Here is a 17,941-nt window from a genome sequence, read left to right as displayed (position 1 = left end):
TTATAAAGTTCCTTTGAGTTCCTTGGATGAAGAGTACTATTTAAATGTTATTTTTCATTAGTTATCATCTTTACCTAATTCTTCCATCATTGTATGCTGGTGTCCCCCCAACGATGGATTTGATAAAGAATGGTTTGTTCCCAGTGTGTTCTTCATAACCGCCTACAATGCTGAAGCCCAGACTTCCTGCTGTATTTCTTCGTAATACAATTTCTTTGCAGCTGTACAAATACCTGAAACAAATCAGTCTAATTAATGTCTCAGGATTAAGTTAATTGTTGATTCATCTGCCTTTCTTGGTACTGGTAGCATGTTTTGAGACTGCTAAAAAGCACCAAAGTTCCACTGAAGAAAATAGATTGGATTTCATTTAAATCATAAGTTAAAAATGACACTGACGCTGTCTGCAGGAGTTAAGTGCCTTATTACCTGCATCTGATCAGCTATTCTATCAGTAATCGCTGTCATGCTTTTAAGAAATGCTTTTAAAAAAATACCCCAAAACTCACTGGATAAGGATGGAAATGAATTCTGGTGTTCTACAGAGTTGAGTAATTCAGATGTCCATGAAAAAAGCCTGAACCAAAAAACAGATATCACACAAGAAAAAATACCAGCTCAGGGAAGGGATTTGTAGCTTTGCTTAGTAAGTAACATAGTGAGCGATGAGTGGGGATTGTGCATAGAAGAGTACTATAGTTTCATAACCCTAGCGGTGAAGTGTTATGGCGTAATTATGCTATTATTGAGAAGGTGGCTTGTTACAGGTACAAGATAAGTGCAGTGGTTTTTTTGACATTAAGGAAGAATTATTTAAAAAACCTCTGTTCTTTGGTTTGGTTTACTTAGTTATAATCCTGTAGTTACATTATGTTAGTAGGTAATATATTGCCCAACTATACATAACTGATGCTAGTTTGAAGGAAAAAATGGGAATGTTATTTATTAAGCTCTTATTTTGTGGTATGTCTTAGACTTGCATTAATTTAAATGCCTATTTTGTTAATTTTAATGTTTGTTATGAAACTAACGTTCTAAAATATTTCAATGTACCAGTCAGCTATTTGCTGAAAATCAGAAAAGACTGTTGCCATCTTAGATACACAATAATGCAAAATTTTGCCCCGGCTACTGATAAGCTTTTACCATCTAGCCTAAAGGTAGAAGATGAAGCTGAAATCCCTTTGCTATTTCAAGTTTGAAATTTGGTGTTAAAGTAGAACCTCAGAGTTATGAACATCTCAGGAATGGAGGTTGTTTGTAACTCTGAATAAAATGTTATGGTTGTTCTTTCAGAAGTTTACAACTGATGGTTGACTTAATACAGCTTTGAAACTTTACCATGCAGAAGAAAAATGGTGCTTTTTACCCAACCATCTTAATTTAAATGAAACAAGCATAGGAACAGTTTCCTTACCTTGTCAAATCTTTTTATAAACTTTCCATTTTGTTTTTAGTAGTTTGTTTAACAGAGTCTTGTACTGTGTTTGCTTTTTTTTTTTTTTTTTTTGGGGGGGGGGGGAGGGGGGGAGGAGGAGGTTCTGCTGCTGCCTGATTGCATACTTCCAGTTCTATATGAGGTGTGTGTTTGACTCATAACTCTGGTGTTTGTAACTTTGAGGTTCTACTCTATAACAGACTAGTTAACTTTCTGCACGTATTTTAAGCCAATCCATTACAGCTGAGTTTAATCTGTACTGAAAGACATTTTAAAATTCTCATTGAGAGCTGACCCTTCTGCTGAAAAAGGCAAAATTGCACCTTTAAAGAAAAAGTGTGTGTATTTTTTAAAGAGTTTGTCATATTTTTCTTTTAAGATAATATGCGTTTGCTGAGTTTCACAGCAGGATTTTACAGTATTACTAGATTATTCCCCTAGGATCTACAAATATTCACCTGCTGCCAGGATATTAGGTATAGTGTTTGCACAACAGTTCACTGGCTGCTAATGTAAAAAGCAGGTGACTCTTGGTTCTTCCCCAGAAGGCAGGCTCTATTACTTTCCCATCTGTGGGGTTTTAAGCATACAGAATCACTTTGAAGAAAATGGTGGGGGAGGGGAACCAACCATCTTAAACTCACAGGATTTGTTAACAAGGTCATGACCAAGTGTTGCCAGGACTTAGTCATTATTAATTCAGCCTTTTTTGTGACTGATACGCAGAATGGATAAACTTGCTGAATTTAGATGTTACTTGTTGCCTTAAGCGGGAAAGTTTCTCACCCCTTGAATAAGGGCAATTTTACAGTAAACACTTACGTCCATTTTTTTTAAAAGGGGAGTCAGGTCTTGTGTCCATAGCTGCTAGACCAAGAATAATTACAAGGAAATAAGGTGTATGAGTACATGCTATAGGACTATCAGCTAAATTACCACCATTAGACTATAGGGCATATCTTGTATGTGTAATCTAACTGCTGGATTTAGGTAACAGTGCTATGACATGCTGCTGATGTGATTGATGTATGCATCTAATTTGAACCAATTATGTTTGTGTAAAGGTGTCCAATTGATGGTTAATTGTGACTTTTGGAGTCCTATTAATAACAAATTCAAATTCCAGATGGCAAAATGATTTGGGTTCTGTTGTCCATTGCTCTTAGAATTTGAGACAGAAGAGGCTAGCTCTGGAATGCTATCTATAGTTGGTAACCTTTCTTCTATGGCTGTGAATAACTTTGTCATTAGCTGCACTGCTTTGTCTAATTAGGTGTTCAATCTTCTAATGTTCACACCCAATAGCAGCACACTCTGCAGGAGCTAGATTTGCAAGAAACAGTCAGATACCTTTGAAACGTCCCTGTACTAAAAAGCAGAATAAGGCAGAGAATCAACTTCCTGTTGTCTAAAGTATCCAGTTAATTCTGGAAGAGGTTAGGCCAATATTTTGCTCCAATGAATGCAAACAAGGGTTCATTAGCCAACAATATTTCTCTGGTTCAGATGAAAATGTAGCAGCCTGGCACTGTTGTAGACTTGATCCATGGGGCACAGAAGCCAAATCCAAGAGGTGCCATATTCTGAATCTTTGTTACTGAATAGGGACAAAAAACCTGCATGTTATTCACCTCCCCCGCCCAACTCTTGGAGACATATAATGTACTCTGTAATTATTCATAGGTTTCCCTATATCTTCCTAGGAACTAAAATTATGTTCTGCACCTGGCTGAGTCTTTGGGAACACCGTGGTTGCTGGGCTACCGCGATGGAGAAGGAGGGGGCAGAGCTGTTACCACAGCCTACAGGAGGTGATGGGCTGACTGGGGTATAGGCACAATTCATATGCCCCTTATGTCAACACTTTGGCTGAAAATCAGCTATTCATAAACAGTGAGCTTCGTGAGCCAGAAACTGGCTTCCCTTCCTGAAAATGCACAGAATATCATGAAAAGTAGCATAGATCAAGCATTTTTCATGGGCTAGAGAACATCTGAGAGAATCCTAGAGTTAAGGTAGATGATGTGGGCCTGAGGTGGCAGTACTGGAGTCCCATAATAAACATGAACCCAGGAGACGACATTGCCAGAATGGATAGCAACTTGAGCTCTACTAGGAAACTAGTGCTGTGTGGCAGCTTCTCTAGACTTGCCTGCTAGCAGTGGTGTGTTAAGCTCAGAAAAGATGGACACCCTTAAAGCAATATGTTTTACTCCTGGCTTTTACCCTGAACTGCTCTTTTTCCTAGCTGGTTGTTCACTGGCCCTGAAACACTTGCTATAAATGCCTAGTTTTGGATATCGATGGCTAAAGGGGCACATCTGGTCTTTGAGCGCTGTAGGTAGGTGGGTGAAAAATGTGACAGCTGCAGGCTGGATTGGAGAAGAAAACTTCATAGTAACTGTTGCAATAACTTGGCATTGGCCACTAGGAATTGCCTAGTGCTACAAAGAAAAATAGATATTTTTATTTTTACTACTAGAACTAACTTCTTAATTTCTACTTTAATTTCTTGGTGGGCTGGCTAGAAATACAAGGAATTGAGGCTAAAATGTTCAAAGTTGGGTGCCCAAAGTTAAGCATTTAAATACACTGTTAGGTGGATTTGTATTCACACAAATTCAGTGTTCTGTTTTTTCATTGCTTTAGCAAAGTCATGACTAAGTCACAGCCGTGCACACCCTCTATATGTTAATACACTGAAATGAAGGCTGAGGACTTGAAAGGTACACAGAAACAAGGAATAAGTAAGGCTGTCATTAATTTGTCTGGATATTTCAGCACATAAGAAATGAAAAGCCTCTTGCTCTTCATAGGCGAGGGGTGTGTGTGTGTGTGTGTTTATAACTAAGAGAATAAGAAGGGGATAGTTTTGCTTGCTTTGAGTTTTGTAATAATACAAATTAAGTTAAATAGTACCACAAAGAGAAAATGAAACGATGTGCTTGCATCATCCGTACTTAGTGTTGTAGAGCAGATATGGGGTTCTTGGTTTACAAGGGAAAACTGTGGATCATTGATCTAGTTAGATCACGATGGTTCCTTTGAAGTTGCTGCAGCAGCATAGGGGACAATGTCCACTTGAACCATACTAATTCACAGATTACCACACTACAGAAGATAGCTATCAGTAATTTTTTTATGCTTATGAGGGTTTTCTCTGCCTATAAACATACTCATCAGATTAGGGACAAAAAGTAGCGTCTGAACTACCTTGAGGATAACAGTGCTGCCAGAAAGTTGTTTATAACATCATAACATTAACAGGGGCATCTGTATTTGTAATGTGCTCAGCAAACTTGTCCAGCACTTGGTATGAAGCTTTCCCTGATGCATTAGGAGATTAAAACACAGTTTGATTTCTCTTTACTTTATGTCTTAGATTCAAATAGTAAAAGGTATAATGCCTGCTCCTGGCTGCTTCATCGTTGTTGCTGAATCCTGAAAGATATTTTTAAAGTCAGTTTGACATTCATACTTCAAAAATAATCACCACTGTCAGCAGACAGAACTGATTTCCCTATCGTGTGTATCAAATTTAATCAGTTTTCCCCTTGTTATAATGGATCAAAATTAAGTTTATTTCAAACTTTCACTCTGATCATGTAAAACTGGCATTTGCTTGTGTACTTTATATGAAGTAGTCAAAGTTCTGTTTACAACATGACAAATATATGTTCTGCCTCTAATGGTGAGAGTGGGGGAAGACTGCATATCCAATCTCAGTTGTTTCATATCCAGTTCTGTCATTGATTGTGTGCGACTTGGCCAACTCACAACGTCTCTGCTTCACTTCATAGCTAAGTAAGGTCACTACTGTTCACAGTGTGTCTGGGAAGTAATGTTTGTAAGTTAGGATAGTCAGCTCTATAATGTATTTTTAAAAGCAGCGTTGGGGGGAATGTGAGGCTAAAGAGAAAGAAGGAAGGGCAAAATTAGCAAGGGTAGAAAAATGACCAGCACGGGGGAAATGTAACTTCACTCTAGCTGCTCTACAATATTTCCTTTATCATCTTCAGGAGTATAAATTTCCATCAACAATAAATGACCTATAGTCCTCAACAGCAAACTGAGTAGAAAAAACCCAAATGTTTGGAAATAACTATGCTGGCTAGGGATGATGATTAGTCTTTACTTCAACAGAACTCTGGCGGCCAGCAAACATACCCTCCGCTTACATGTGGTCCCTGGTATCTAGCTCAGACAAATGTTAGAAGCACACTGTGCAGCTGTTTCCTAACCACCACATAGTGTATCATACTACAGAGTGAACAGACAGTAGTTATTTATACACTAACAAGTCATCTAAAAATGACTCACCAAAGCCGAGTTTTAAAATATTGAAATGAAATTTCTGCCCATTTCTTGTGAGCTTTGCCAGTGCTTACATACTTAAAGAATGTAGGAAGGCAGTGATTTCTGGTGGTTAGAGCCAGGAACTGATGAGTCAGATTTCACTTCTAGTCCTGACTCTGCCACTGACTTGCTGTGCGAGCTTGAGCAAATTGCCTAATCCTCCACATTTATTTCCTCCTCTGTACCAACCTTTGTAATGTGTATACGACCCTTGGAAGAGAGGTGAGCTAGATTAGTGCAATGTATTACTCATTTACGGTATTTGTACCAGCACAAAAGTATGCCCAGGGAAACTAATCTTAAATCATACAGCTGCATGCAAAGAAAGAAGGGGGGGGAGGAAACAAAACAAGTGCTCCAGGTTGTTGCTGAGGCCTATGTCTCTTCTTCCTTCTCTCTGTCCCTTGCCCCATGTCTCCATATCATGTTCTACATTTTCCCTCCTCACAATTTTCTCTCCTTTCTGTGTCCCCTTCCTATCATTGTGCCTGCTCTTCCTCCTCCAACTTCCTATCCTGCAGGACCAGGCCTGCTTCTTGTTCCTTGCATTTCTCTTGCTTAGGTGCACTGTTTCCTGCTGTTGAACCTTAATTATGGTACCGCAATGTTCCGCACTCTTAAGACTTCCGCCCATTGCACCACACTTGCATATTAAGCAATCTAGATTAATACTGACTAAGCAGAGTTGTATTTTAATTGGATCATCTTTTCCCAAGACAAGATTGGGCAGCATAGCAAGCCTTTTGAAAATATCCTTGAAATCCAGTGGAGAGTGGCTCTTGCCAACAACATACTGGAAGCCTAATAGTGAAAGGTTAAATTCTCAGACAGGAGGAAGTGAGTTAATGTGGATTAATGATACATGTGCTGGTGACAGAACTTGTTGAAGGACTTCCAGATGTGTGGTGTGGACACCAGAGAGTCAGTGTGAGAACAGGAGGGCAACCACTATTTGCACTAGATATGATTGAAGTATCTGATAACATGTATTGTTAAGTGAATAAATCCAAATCTGATGCTTGGGGCCTGCCACACAAGTAAGTATAAATAAAGGTGACATACACTTCTGTTCCTGTCCATGCTAATCATTTTTAGTCCCCCCCACCCCCTCTTCACCCTTTTATCTAAACTTAAGAAAGCCAGTGTACCAGTTCAGCATACTAATTCACCTAGTCTTCATCCACACTGTGGCCCTTCTCTATGAGTTGAGTTGCAGCTGGGGACATGATTACAATGAATTTCCTGTTTTCAGACATGCTGACGTGGGTAATTTTCCTTCAGTTAAAAGGGTAGGGGGAAGGGATGTACATGTGCATTTTCTGGAGCAGGGAGGACAATAAACTCAGATGCTGCTCAAAAGAGTAAAATTCCCTTCCAGCACAGAAAGCCAAAGATATGGGACTGCTTGATCTTAACAATGTGCTATTTCTTGGTATTCTGCATCTCTAACAGTAACTTTATCTTGACTGCTGAACCCAGGACAGGGTGACCACAGTCAATTGGGGTGAGGTTCCTCCTGCAGTGTTTACAGGAGCTGCAGTGAGTTGACTGAGGGAACGCTCCCTAAAGGTAGACTTAGCAATAATGCTTCAGTCAAAATACACTGCATTGTTTGAGGAAAAAAACAGTTTGGGTAAAGTTTAAATTCCTGCTGGTTTAGGGGGGAGAACTGGAAATTGTACAGAGGAGACCTCACAGTCTCTGGGGCACAGAAGGGTTAGCTATGCAACAACACAGAGGCACTGCTGGTGTTGTCTAAGGCTGTGCTCCAGGGGTGAAACTGGCAGCTGATGGGTTCACCACAACTGTGGCACAGGGTGTATTAAAATCAAACCTCTCCACGAATAGCAATATTCTGATAATACTCCAGTTTCTACATAAAAGTAAAGAAGGGAAAATGTATTGGTCTAGGCCATCTTGCCCCTGAAAGAAGAGCTGTACCTGAACCCTAAAGAGGGCACAAGTTTGCTTTTCACACTTTGTGCTTTCTTCACCTACCTACACATGGAGTATTCTGTCTTTGCACACTGAGTTCAGAACCACCTCACCCCAGGCCTAATGCAGTATGACCAACAAAAGACAAAGCAGCTTTACTTTGGCCTTCCCAGAAGGACTTGCTGGAAGTTGAGGAAAAGCACAGCAAAATGGCCCAAGGTGGAATAGTAAGGCACAGAATCTAGCTCTAGAGTATAAATGCATTAAAAAAGCAGAACCATGAAGCTGTGTACATAAAACCGAAGTAACCCAACTGGTTTCACCCTTGACCTCCATGCAGCAGAGCCACCTGCTACTGCCCGTTGGAAAAAAAAAAAAAGGGATATTCTGAACGGCCATTGGGTTCAGGTGAATGGATAAAACACATATAAACTGTTGTGTAATCACTGATACAGGGCAAATCTTCAGTAAAAGCTCAGGTTCAAACAAACAGTGCCAGATGCAGATTTAGGTACGCTGAACATGTTAAAATGCCCTGTGTATGTAAGAATTAAACTACACACTATGTGGCTTATTATTTTTACTAAAACTACAAAACAGCTGCTTCCTGTATCTTACAAATGAACTTTTCTCAGGCAGGTGGTGGAGTCGGGAGGCGATTCTGAGAAACGCACCAACTGCATGCACTTTTTAACATCTGGGCAAAGTCAAACAGTTCAGCTGTATTTAACTAACACGGAGTCTGGGAAGCTTGAGCGCTGCAGGGGTAGTTTTGGACGTTGCAGGGTGGTCTAGAGGGCTCAGCTCCCAGACCTAAGTTCTATGAGCTGCATCCATTCAGACTTTTCCCTTCATTCTCTGACTGCCAGACACATTTTCAGGTATAGGAGTGTTCAGGATCTTTCTTTCCTCTCTTAATAGCATCCCTACATGTCTGTTTTCCATATATGTATACACATTTACAAAGGGAAGGTATTTAAAATAAAAGTTTTTTGACAGAGCCTGGATTTAATTAAGATGTCAGTGTAATGAATCAGGCCAAAAGCAAGAGCTATCCAAGAAAAACATAAATCTTTCCTCCCACCCCTTCAACACAAGGATGTAATTTTCGAACTTACCGTGGCAGCTCAAGCCACATAACCCAGGAAGGTGACCATTCACTGTTATCAGATGTGTTCTGATTGGTGTCAGGGAGTGATACATTGTTCATGTCCTCCTGGGCCTCACATTCTTTAATTTCCAAGGCTTTGAGCACTACAGAGGAGGTGGTGTTTTTCAACAGGGCTACTGCCTCGCTACGGCTGACACCAGTCAGGTCAATTCCATTTACGTTCAGCAAAATGTCACCTAAAGGACAGTAAGTGGAAACATTATAAAAGGAGAAAATGTTTTAAGGCTTTAATTAATTTTTCCTTTTAAACAAAATGGAATTCAGTACTAGGCCAGGGCTAGGAACTTGTTGCCTGTCAAAAGTGGTGGTTAATATTTCCATATGAAATAAATGTGAGGCATAAAATAAACCCTAAGAATGAGATGAGGGGCTGAATCCAAACATGCACCAGCACAGCTTGGGGGGGGGGGGGGCAAATGTAGCTTATTTATTTATTTATTCTGGTCACTGCTCCTCTAGCCGAGGGCAACCAAGGGCCGTGATGGAACAGAGCAGTCTAAGGGCTGCTGAATAACATAACCCACTCACTGTCCAACATTAACCATTTTAAACAAGATTTGAGGTTTGGCATACATAGACCTCATCCTGCTTTGTACAATGGCAAACACGCTATTAAAAATCCTTTTAGCCATTTATTAAAGAGACAGAAAAGAAGGAAAAACAGTTTAAGGTTTTCATTTTAACAACATTCCTTTCCCTTTAGCTGGCAAAAGTTTTTAGATGGAAAACCCCAGTTGGTTGACATGCTTTTAGATTATATAAAAGATGGTAATAACTGTCCTTTTGGGGGAAACGAGAAGGAGTTCGTTGAGATGGGTTGGAGCAGTTGTTAAAGTCTGATTCCATTTCCTGGAAGACAAACACACACAAGAGGGAAGAGAAAAGAACAGCAAAGATAGAAAATGCAGTTTCTGTCTCTGGTGTTGATGTTCACTTGCAACCTCACTGTGGAAAAACAGGCACAGCACATGGTCTTATCAGTCACTCTCATATCAGCTTCAGGCTGTGTAGAGCATTGCTTTAGGCTGCCTCTTTCTAGTCACCATCTTACAGTAGTGTTGCAAAATATACAGTCTGGGCTGGCTAAGCCAAACTCTCATTAGACACAAGGAAAAAAGGAGAGAGAGGAAAGAGAATAAAAATAAGGTATGGAAGGAAAAAGACATGGGGTGATGTGGGAGGTGTAGGGAAGAGAAAGTGTCTCTCATAGCCCTGGTGGGTGGCTGGATTTCAGCTGGTGGAGATGGAAATCTCATCTGGTTTCCTTTGGCCCAGTGTGGTCAGGATTAGGCTAAAGGAGGTTTGGCATCTCAGAAGATGGTAGGAGTGGCAGTCATGGTGAAGCTCACTCCAGTAGCCAATTCCTCCCTCCCAATTTTTCTCTAAGCACTCCAAAAGGCAGTGATAAGCAGAATAGCCCATTTCGTTGTTACTTTATCCACTAGGTCTAGTTTTTGATGCACCTATTTTTGGTTTACTGATTTCTGGTTTCACACTTTATCACAGTACTTGAGTTATGTCAGCAGGCCTTTTTATTTGGACAAATTCAGTCTTTCAGTCTTGCTTTTGCACCTTTTCCATCAACATTTGCTGTTAGAGGTTGTTGCAACATCTTTTACAGTTGATGGTAAATTATGGTAAATTTGTAGCTCAGTTATCACAACACGGCACTCTAAACAGGACTGGTGTATAAATGGCCCATTAGCATGGTTATGCTGGGTGAGGTTCTCCAAAGAACAGAGCTTTGATGAAATCTCCACCAGGCCCCCCACCAGCACAGCACCTACCGGAGGTGAGGAGCTGGATGGGAGTGCCACAGAGCTGTCTACCAGATGAGGCATCCCTTACTTGGAGGCAATCACCAGCTGACCACATAGGGCAGCTTTAAGTCCTCTCTGAACTGGTGCAACAGTGAAAATGGGACAAAATGGGGCTGAAGAGCATGGTACTTGAATTCTAAAATTTGAATCCATCTTGCATACTTATTCCCTCCATGATTATAAGCTAGTTACGATCTTTCTGCCTCAGTTTCTCTAGCTATCATGTAAGGATAACACAGAGCCTACCTCACACAGTACTGTGATAGTTAAGGTCTGTGAAGTGCACTTCAAATACTTTTGTGTGTGCTATTTTTTTACATTCAGATGTTTGTTTTTCAAACTGAATTTAAAATTTAGTGGAGAAAGGGTTTTTGGGGTTTTTTTGTTCCTCCCCCCAATGCTATTACTTGTCCTAAACTGAGGACAGCAAATTTAGCAGGTTTTCTATACGCTTTTTTACCAATGTATTTTTAATGTTTATTTAAATATGCTTAATGCTTCTAACTGCCTAACACAATACAGCAAATGAAATACAGCAGTTTTATAAATAAGAAATGCAAATCTCACCCCATAATTACTAGTCAGCAAACACAAAAGAAATCTATTCGTGTCACACCACTCTTGAAGAAACAATAATTCACAATACAAAGTGCTACCCTACAGTTTGGAACAAGCTAAAAGCTTCCTAGGGTGCTTCCCATGCATTTTGTCTGATCTGTGCCTGCCTCTTAGGCCTGTTCTACTCTTAAAACATAGGCTAACGTAACTACACCGTTTAGGGCTGTGAAAAATGTCACACTCTGAGCAACATACTTAAATTGACTTAATCCCCACTTTAGATGCAGCTAGTGGACAGAAGAATTCTTCCGTCGACCTAGCTACGGTTAACTACATTGGAAAATCCCTTCCATTGATATAGGAAGTAATGACGCCTGTACATGAAGTTACCCAAGATTTTCTATTATAAGGTTTTGTTTTCAGCTGTTTATAACTTTGCCAAACTTTAACTATTTGGGCTGAAATTTTCCATGCTAAATGTCTGCCTCAGGCTGAATTTTTCTGGGGGGAAAATTTAAGCCAAGATGATTCAGCCATTTCTCAGAATGATGCTAGGGGAACATATGTTGTTTTATGTATAAAATTCTTACATCTGCTTTGCTAAGAAGCTCTAGCATTTCCGTGCATTGGAACAAGTATACTTAAAATTCCCTCTGGATGGTGCATGTTCTAGCCCAGGGCTTCAAGGGCGGAGCATGACTTTGTTGTCAGGAACAGAGTAGGGAGACACTTTCGCTCAGTGCTCCTTCTGGTGGCACCCAGGTAGCAAAGAATAAAAAGAGGAAGCAGCCAGACTGAAATGAAGAGGGATTAGAAGGACGGGGATTTGGAGCTCTGTGGAGGTGGGAGAGGGTATTAGAATGAGGGGCCGAAGCGGGATGCAGTCTGGGACAAGGACAGGCTGGAGGAGTCTGAGGGAACGGGACTGTAACCACTATAGCACATTCCCCTCAGAACCTGGACTAGAACCCAGGATTCCTGAATCTCAACATTTATCTGCTCTCAAACCCACTGGCAAAATGTGTCTCTCATCTGCCTACAGTGGTTGGCCCACAGAGGATGAAAACCTACATCTGGTATTATGCACTCTGTTAGCTCAAGAGTCAAGCAGTCCTGTGGATCTAAAGGTTCTAACTCTGCTGATGAATCATGTGATGTAAATATGGCTTCACATGATGGAAATTCTGTTTGTTTTTTCCAATTGGCTTTTTTGAAAACCTAGGAAATTACATTAAAAATACTGCATTAAAAGGAAGTTACGGTTGCAAAGTCAAGCACTCTAAAGTTAGGGTATGCTAGAATGAAGGTTCCCCCTGCATCTTTAGTTTGGCTCCCTTACCTGTCTTTAGTTACAGGACCACATACTGTTTTTTCCACAGGACCCCTGCCTCATTCAATGCACAGAATGGATGGTGCTCTGGGAATAAACCAAGGTTATACAGAGGCTGTTGTTTGTAAGACCCTTGCTTCATTTGTTGCAGAAGATGGAAGGTGTGTAGTGAATGAGGAAGGGACAGAAAGGCATGCTTTGGGTACTTAAATGCTGCCCTGGAGAACTGGATTCTCTCTCTTTCTCTGCCACAGAGTTCCAATGTGATCTCAGGCAAAGTCACCTAACCCAAACTTCAGCGGTGGTCATTAATTGTGTCTCCTCATTTTCTGGGTACCAACTTGTTTCCCTGGAGTCTGATTTGCAGAAGAACTGAGCACTCACAGCTGCAACTGTAATCAATGGGACCTGTGCTTTGAACATAGGATGTGCTATATAATGCTACATAATCTGAAAAATCAAGTCCTATGCATCTCTAACTGGGACTTAATTTTGACATTAATACTATTGTGAGGAGCACGGCTGAAAAGCCCATGAGGAAATTAATCATTCTGTGTATAGAGCAGGGTTTATATAGTGTGCAGTAAATAAGGCCCAGAGCCATACAATGAGAAATGAGGATAAAACAAAATATTGAAAAGCTGCTCATTAAGCAAGCACCTTGCATCCTGTGCACTGAATGGGGCAGGGATTCTGTGGAAAAAAAGTATGTGATCATGTAACTCTATCATAACGCATATGCACACGAGGTGGCCAAATAAAGTGCACGAGCAACCTGAATTTTGTCCTAAATTTGAGTGCTTGACTTTACAACCTTAACGTTCTTTTAACAGAATTTTTGAATGTAATAAATAACATAGGCCCATTCATCATGGTAAAACCCATGGGAGTAGGGACTCAAAAGGAAATCTCTGCAAGGATCCCTTTGCTAAGTTCCACTCCATCAGCCAGATGGATGGAGTTTCTACCTCCCCCCCCCCATGGAAAACACTGGGGGGGAATGGAGGCTCAGTAGTAGAGGCTATGTTATCTTTTTGATTAACTTCAGGAGGTCTTTGGGGGTGGTGGGATGATTTACATTACATTACCATTCACCCTTCCCCCACTCCCCACTTGTACTGCCTCAGTGCACATGCAGGACCCCATAGAGAGCGACCACAGGCTCTGATGGGGATGAGTAAGAGGATGGTGCTGCAGAGATAGCTGAGAAAAGCAGGGACTCCACAGGTGGAAGGTCCCTACAGTTACAGAGGGTCTCAGAGGCACAATCTCAGCAAAGAAATTTGCCTTCTTTTAAAAAGCCTTCCAGACTAGTTTCTTTCTAATCTCAGAGAGATATCTGTGTGTCCACAGAAACGTACAGTTCATGGCACCCTTTTATGATCTTTCAGTTCGTCAAAAGGGAGCTTTCAATTCAAGCAGGCCTCCAAACGCCATTCGCTTTACCTGTTTTCATTCTGCCGTCTCTGCTGATGACTCCTCCAGGTTCAACACTTATCACATAGATGGGCAAATCCCATTCCCTGTGAGATGCTCCGCCTGCCACAGTCATTCCCAGTGACTCTGTGTGATCTTTTCGGACAGCCACCACCTTCTCGTGACAGGTGACGGCATGCAAGGCATTCTGTGGAAGCCAAATAACAAGAATAAATGCAGAGTACGCATACAACCGTCATCACTTGGAGTTATTGAACTGGAATTAATATGCAGTTGTATGATGACTACTCGGAGGATCTCAAAGCACTTTACAATCCCTGAGCCTCCTGCCACTTGTGTGGACAGTAAGTATGTCTACCCTATTGCTTGGGATTCCACAACAGGGTCACAGCTATGACCAAAGCACTCCAAACTTGGATGAGTCAAGTCCGTCACCGAAATCTGCATTTAGGGTCCAGTACTACTCCCATCAAAGTCAGTGGTGGTTTTGTCATTTACCTTAATGGGAGCAGAATCAGGGTGCTTGGACACCTAAATCAGTGGTCTGATTTTTCAGTTAGAAAGCACAAGTAAGAATTTCAGGTGTTCAGCACCTCTCAAAATTAGGCCACTTATTTAAGTGCCTCGATTTACATTTGGGTGCTTAACTTTTGGCGTCCAAATTTGAAAACTTTGTCATACATATTTAACAAAAAAGAAATAATATATGAACTATAAGGAACAAACCTACAGGCGATGGACTAGATGACATAATAGTTCTTTTCCATCTCTAATTGCTGTGGTTCCATGAAAATCTCTGATAGAAACTGGCTAGAAAAATATGTATTTAACTAGGGGGAATAACAAGGACTTTTATAGAATAAGTCCCAAGGGCTCCTGGAGTGATTCATTTATTGCTGATTTAAAAGGTCACTTCTGTGATGGCCGTATCCAATCTATAAGGAGATTCTCCCAAAAGCTAACCAAGTTATTAGTCAAGTGTTCTCAGTTTGTTTATACTTTGTGAATAAGGGTGAGGCAAATCAATACACACCATCAGATACCGAAGGATCAAAAGGTAACATAGGTTCTAAAATGTAATACTGGCGGGGAGAATGTTTCTCGTATTTGGATAGAATTCCCTCCTCAGCATGTGACCTGAATGTGTGAGTGTTTCAAAGGACCTCAGTCCCTACCAAATAATTTGTGCTTACAAAATGGACATGGATTTTGCTCCAAAAACTCTAGATTTAAACCTTAACGAATAACTTTAACTTCCCTAAATAATTAATAGGCTGTGTTCCTGGAATTACTTTCTGAAGATTCCAGTCTCTAGAGCAGAACTGGCACACTACTTTCAAGTTTCAATAGATAAACATAATAAATGTGCTGCAGGGCTAACTAGTGTATATGAAATGTTAAAAAAGATCTCATCATTAATGAGTGTGACATCACAGCAGTGATATGCAAAAAAATCTATCAGTCTCCTTCAGGGCTGTGATAATCTCATTGAAATTTGGGATTCAACCAAGAAATCCCATTTCAATTTCAGTGGTGTAGAGAGAACAACAGTCAAATGTATGGCTTTTCTGGCAATGGCTAAAGTAAACTTCAAGGAAAAACAGCAGTAGGAAAGTAGGAAGAGGGAACAGTTGCACTGGAAAATCTGCATATGAATGATTTGTGGGCTTGAGAATGTATATTATTATAGCATTTTATTTTTAAAGGCACATTTAGAATGATGAGACTATAATTCCATCACAAGAGTTCTGTGATTAAACAAACAAACAAACTTCATTTATCAGCTGCCCATCCAGCAAAGGACTTCTAGACACTTCAGACAATAAGCAGAAAATATCAAAATGATCACATTCCATAAAGCTTCAAATTAATAAAATCACTATACTCCATCTAAGCAGGCTCCTTCTTATGTTGTAGGGACAGGAATTGCAAAGGTAGCACTGGTTTGGGTGCTCCATACCACGTAACTTCTGACCTGAGATGGAGCACAGAGAGTCCGAATTTCTGTAAGAAGATTTGCTATTGTGGTTTGAGAGCAGCGGAACACTTCCAAAGGATCTACACCACGGCTGTGTGAAATCATCAACATTTTTTCCATAAGGTTTTTCACAAAAAATGTTCATTATCCTATTTCAGGTAGTTTCATTCCTGCAAAACATTGCCTTGTTTTTTCAAAATTAACTTTTTTTACATGAATGCATAAAATTGTTGTGACTCCATCTTTACTCAAAAATAAACCTAATTTTGCTTTGCTTAACCCATTTTCTTGCAAAAAACCAGCCCTTTTCAACCTTAGAATTGGTTGATTTAACCGAGAATTGCCCTTTTCACAAGGCGAAAAAAGTGCTATTTTTTCATAAAAGGGCAGTTTTTGATTTTATAACAAAATATGAAAACTGTTCAAAATTATAATCTTTGACTCAGACTATGCTTGTTAGCTATTCTATGCCCATTCTATCTCAGACCTCAAGAATGTTACTGATAAAAATAGGCTGTTTATGCCATATTTCTGAAGAAACAGTGCAGACATTACCAGCATTTGAGAGTTATGCTGAGCAACAAATTATCACAAGTTACTTTTCAATTAAAAATGACAAATGAACTGCGCTCGCTCGCTCGCTCTCTCTCTCTCACACACACACACACAAAGTAGGGTGATCAGATAGCAAGTGTGAAATATCGGGACAGGGTTAATAGGCATTTACATAAAAAAAAGCCCTGAATGTTGGGACTGTTCCTATAAAATAGGGACATTTGGTCACCCTAACATTAACACATACACACGTACTATATCTAACAATCAGCTTCCCTTTAAAGATTCCTTGCAGCATCTTAATTTTAAGATGATTATAGATAGATGGGAATTGTGAATTCTCAAATGAGGGGAAGATAGTGATGAAAGGAAATTAAAGCCTTTTTAATGGACACATGGAGCGCTCTCTCAAAGGCATTGCTGATAATGAGTAAACCAGTTAAAAGTCAATGTTTATTAATGAATGCATTTCAATACATTCTCTTCTAAACAACTGCCCTTCTTCATCATTTTGAAATGACCTTGGAGGCCATGACGGGGAAAACACATAGCTTGTCCCTTTTTTTTAAAGTTTACTGTAAAATAAATATTTACAGCAAATTATCACAACCTCAAAGTCATGACGCGTGTCTCAAAGGCAATGGACACAGCTGCAGCTGTTCGGAAAATATACATTACCTGCAGCTACAGAACATTACGTGCCTGAGCAGCAAGGGCAATGGGATCAGTTTTTAAGGACTGGACAACAACTTGTTATAGACAATCAATAGGAGTAGAAGAAACAGTTTCAATTAAAACCAAGTGCTATTTTAGTGTCTAGTACTGCATCTCTATTGAAGTCAATGGCAAAACTCCCAGGGACTTCAAAGGAGCAGGATCTGGCTCTATTTATGCATTACAAATCCTGTTTAACAGATCCCTCTGTAGTACACGAGAGTGTTTCTGACATCTTTCCTATTTAAGTCCAGGCAGCAACAGCAACTCAGGTTTTACATTCTTTGTTCCTCATACATGAGAGAATAGCTTAATAAGAACGCTGTCCATAACCAATCATACACTACACTGAATGCAAAATGCACTCCCACCATCACTAAGGAGGATGTATTTAATACAGATTGTCTTGCTACTTCCTCACTGCTCTGCTGGCTGTCCTTCTGTTTACCATTGGCATCTGCTTGAAAGAAAGCCTCCTTTCTGCTCTTTCCAGATGGAGGCAGGATGTCATGGAGGGCAGTCACTGGGCCAAAAGGGATTCCTAAGTCATTATACAATAACAAATAAAGCTGTAGTCTGGAGTTTATTCTTAGCACGGAATATGGTGGAGACCTGAAGGCAAAATCCTGCACACATTCACATCTGTGTT

The 17,941-nt window shown here is 40.2% G+C and overlaps 1 protein-coding gene across 2 annotated transcripts in view; it reads right to left on the bottom strand.

Moving 5' to 3' along the window:
* The window catches only part of LNX1 (ligand of numb-protein X 1), a 111,503-nt gene that overhangs the window by 1,543 nt on the left and 92,019 nt on the right, over nucleotides 1–17,941 (bottom strand). For both annotated transcript variants that reach the window (XM_067531136.1, XM_067531137.1), the window contains 3 exons: nucleotides 14,055–14,232; nucleotides 8,848–9,076; nucleotides 75–233 (listed from right to left, as the gene is read on the bottom strand). In XM_067531136.1, the coding sequence (XP_067387237.1) occupies nucleotides 75–233; nucleotides 8,848–9,076; nucleotides 14,055–14,232 (566 nt within the window). The remainder of the gene's footprint in view (nucleotides 1–74; nucleotides 234–8,847; nucleotides 9,077–14,054; nucleotides 14,233–17,941) is intronic.

The sequence above is a fragment of the Emydura macquarii genome, unplaced genomic scaffold, assembly GCF_026122565.2.
Source record: "Emydura macquarii macquarii isolate MOO-44397 ecotype Brisbane River unplaced genomic scaffold, CSIRO-AGI_Emac_v2 contig_3128, whole genome shotgun sequence".
NCBI lineage: Eukaryota > Metazoa > Chordata > Testudines > Chelidae > Emydura > Emydura macquarii.
This window is presented reverse-complemented; position numbering and strand designations above follow the sequence as displayed.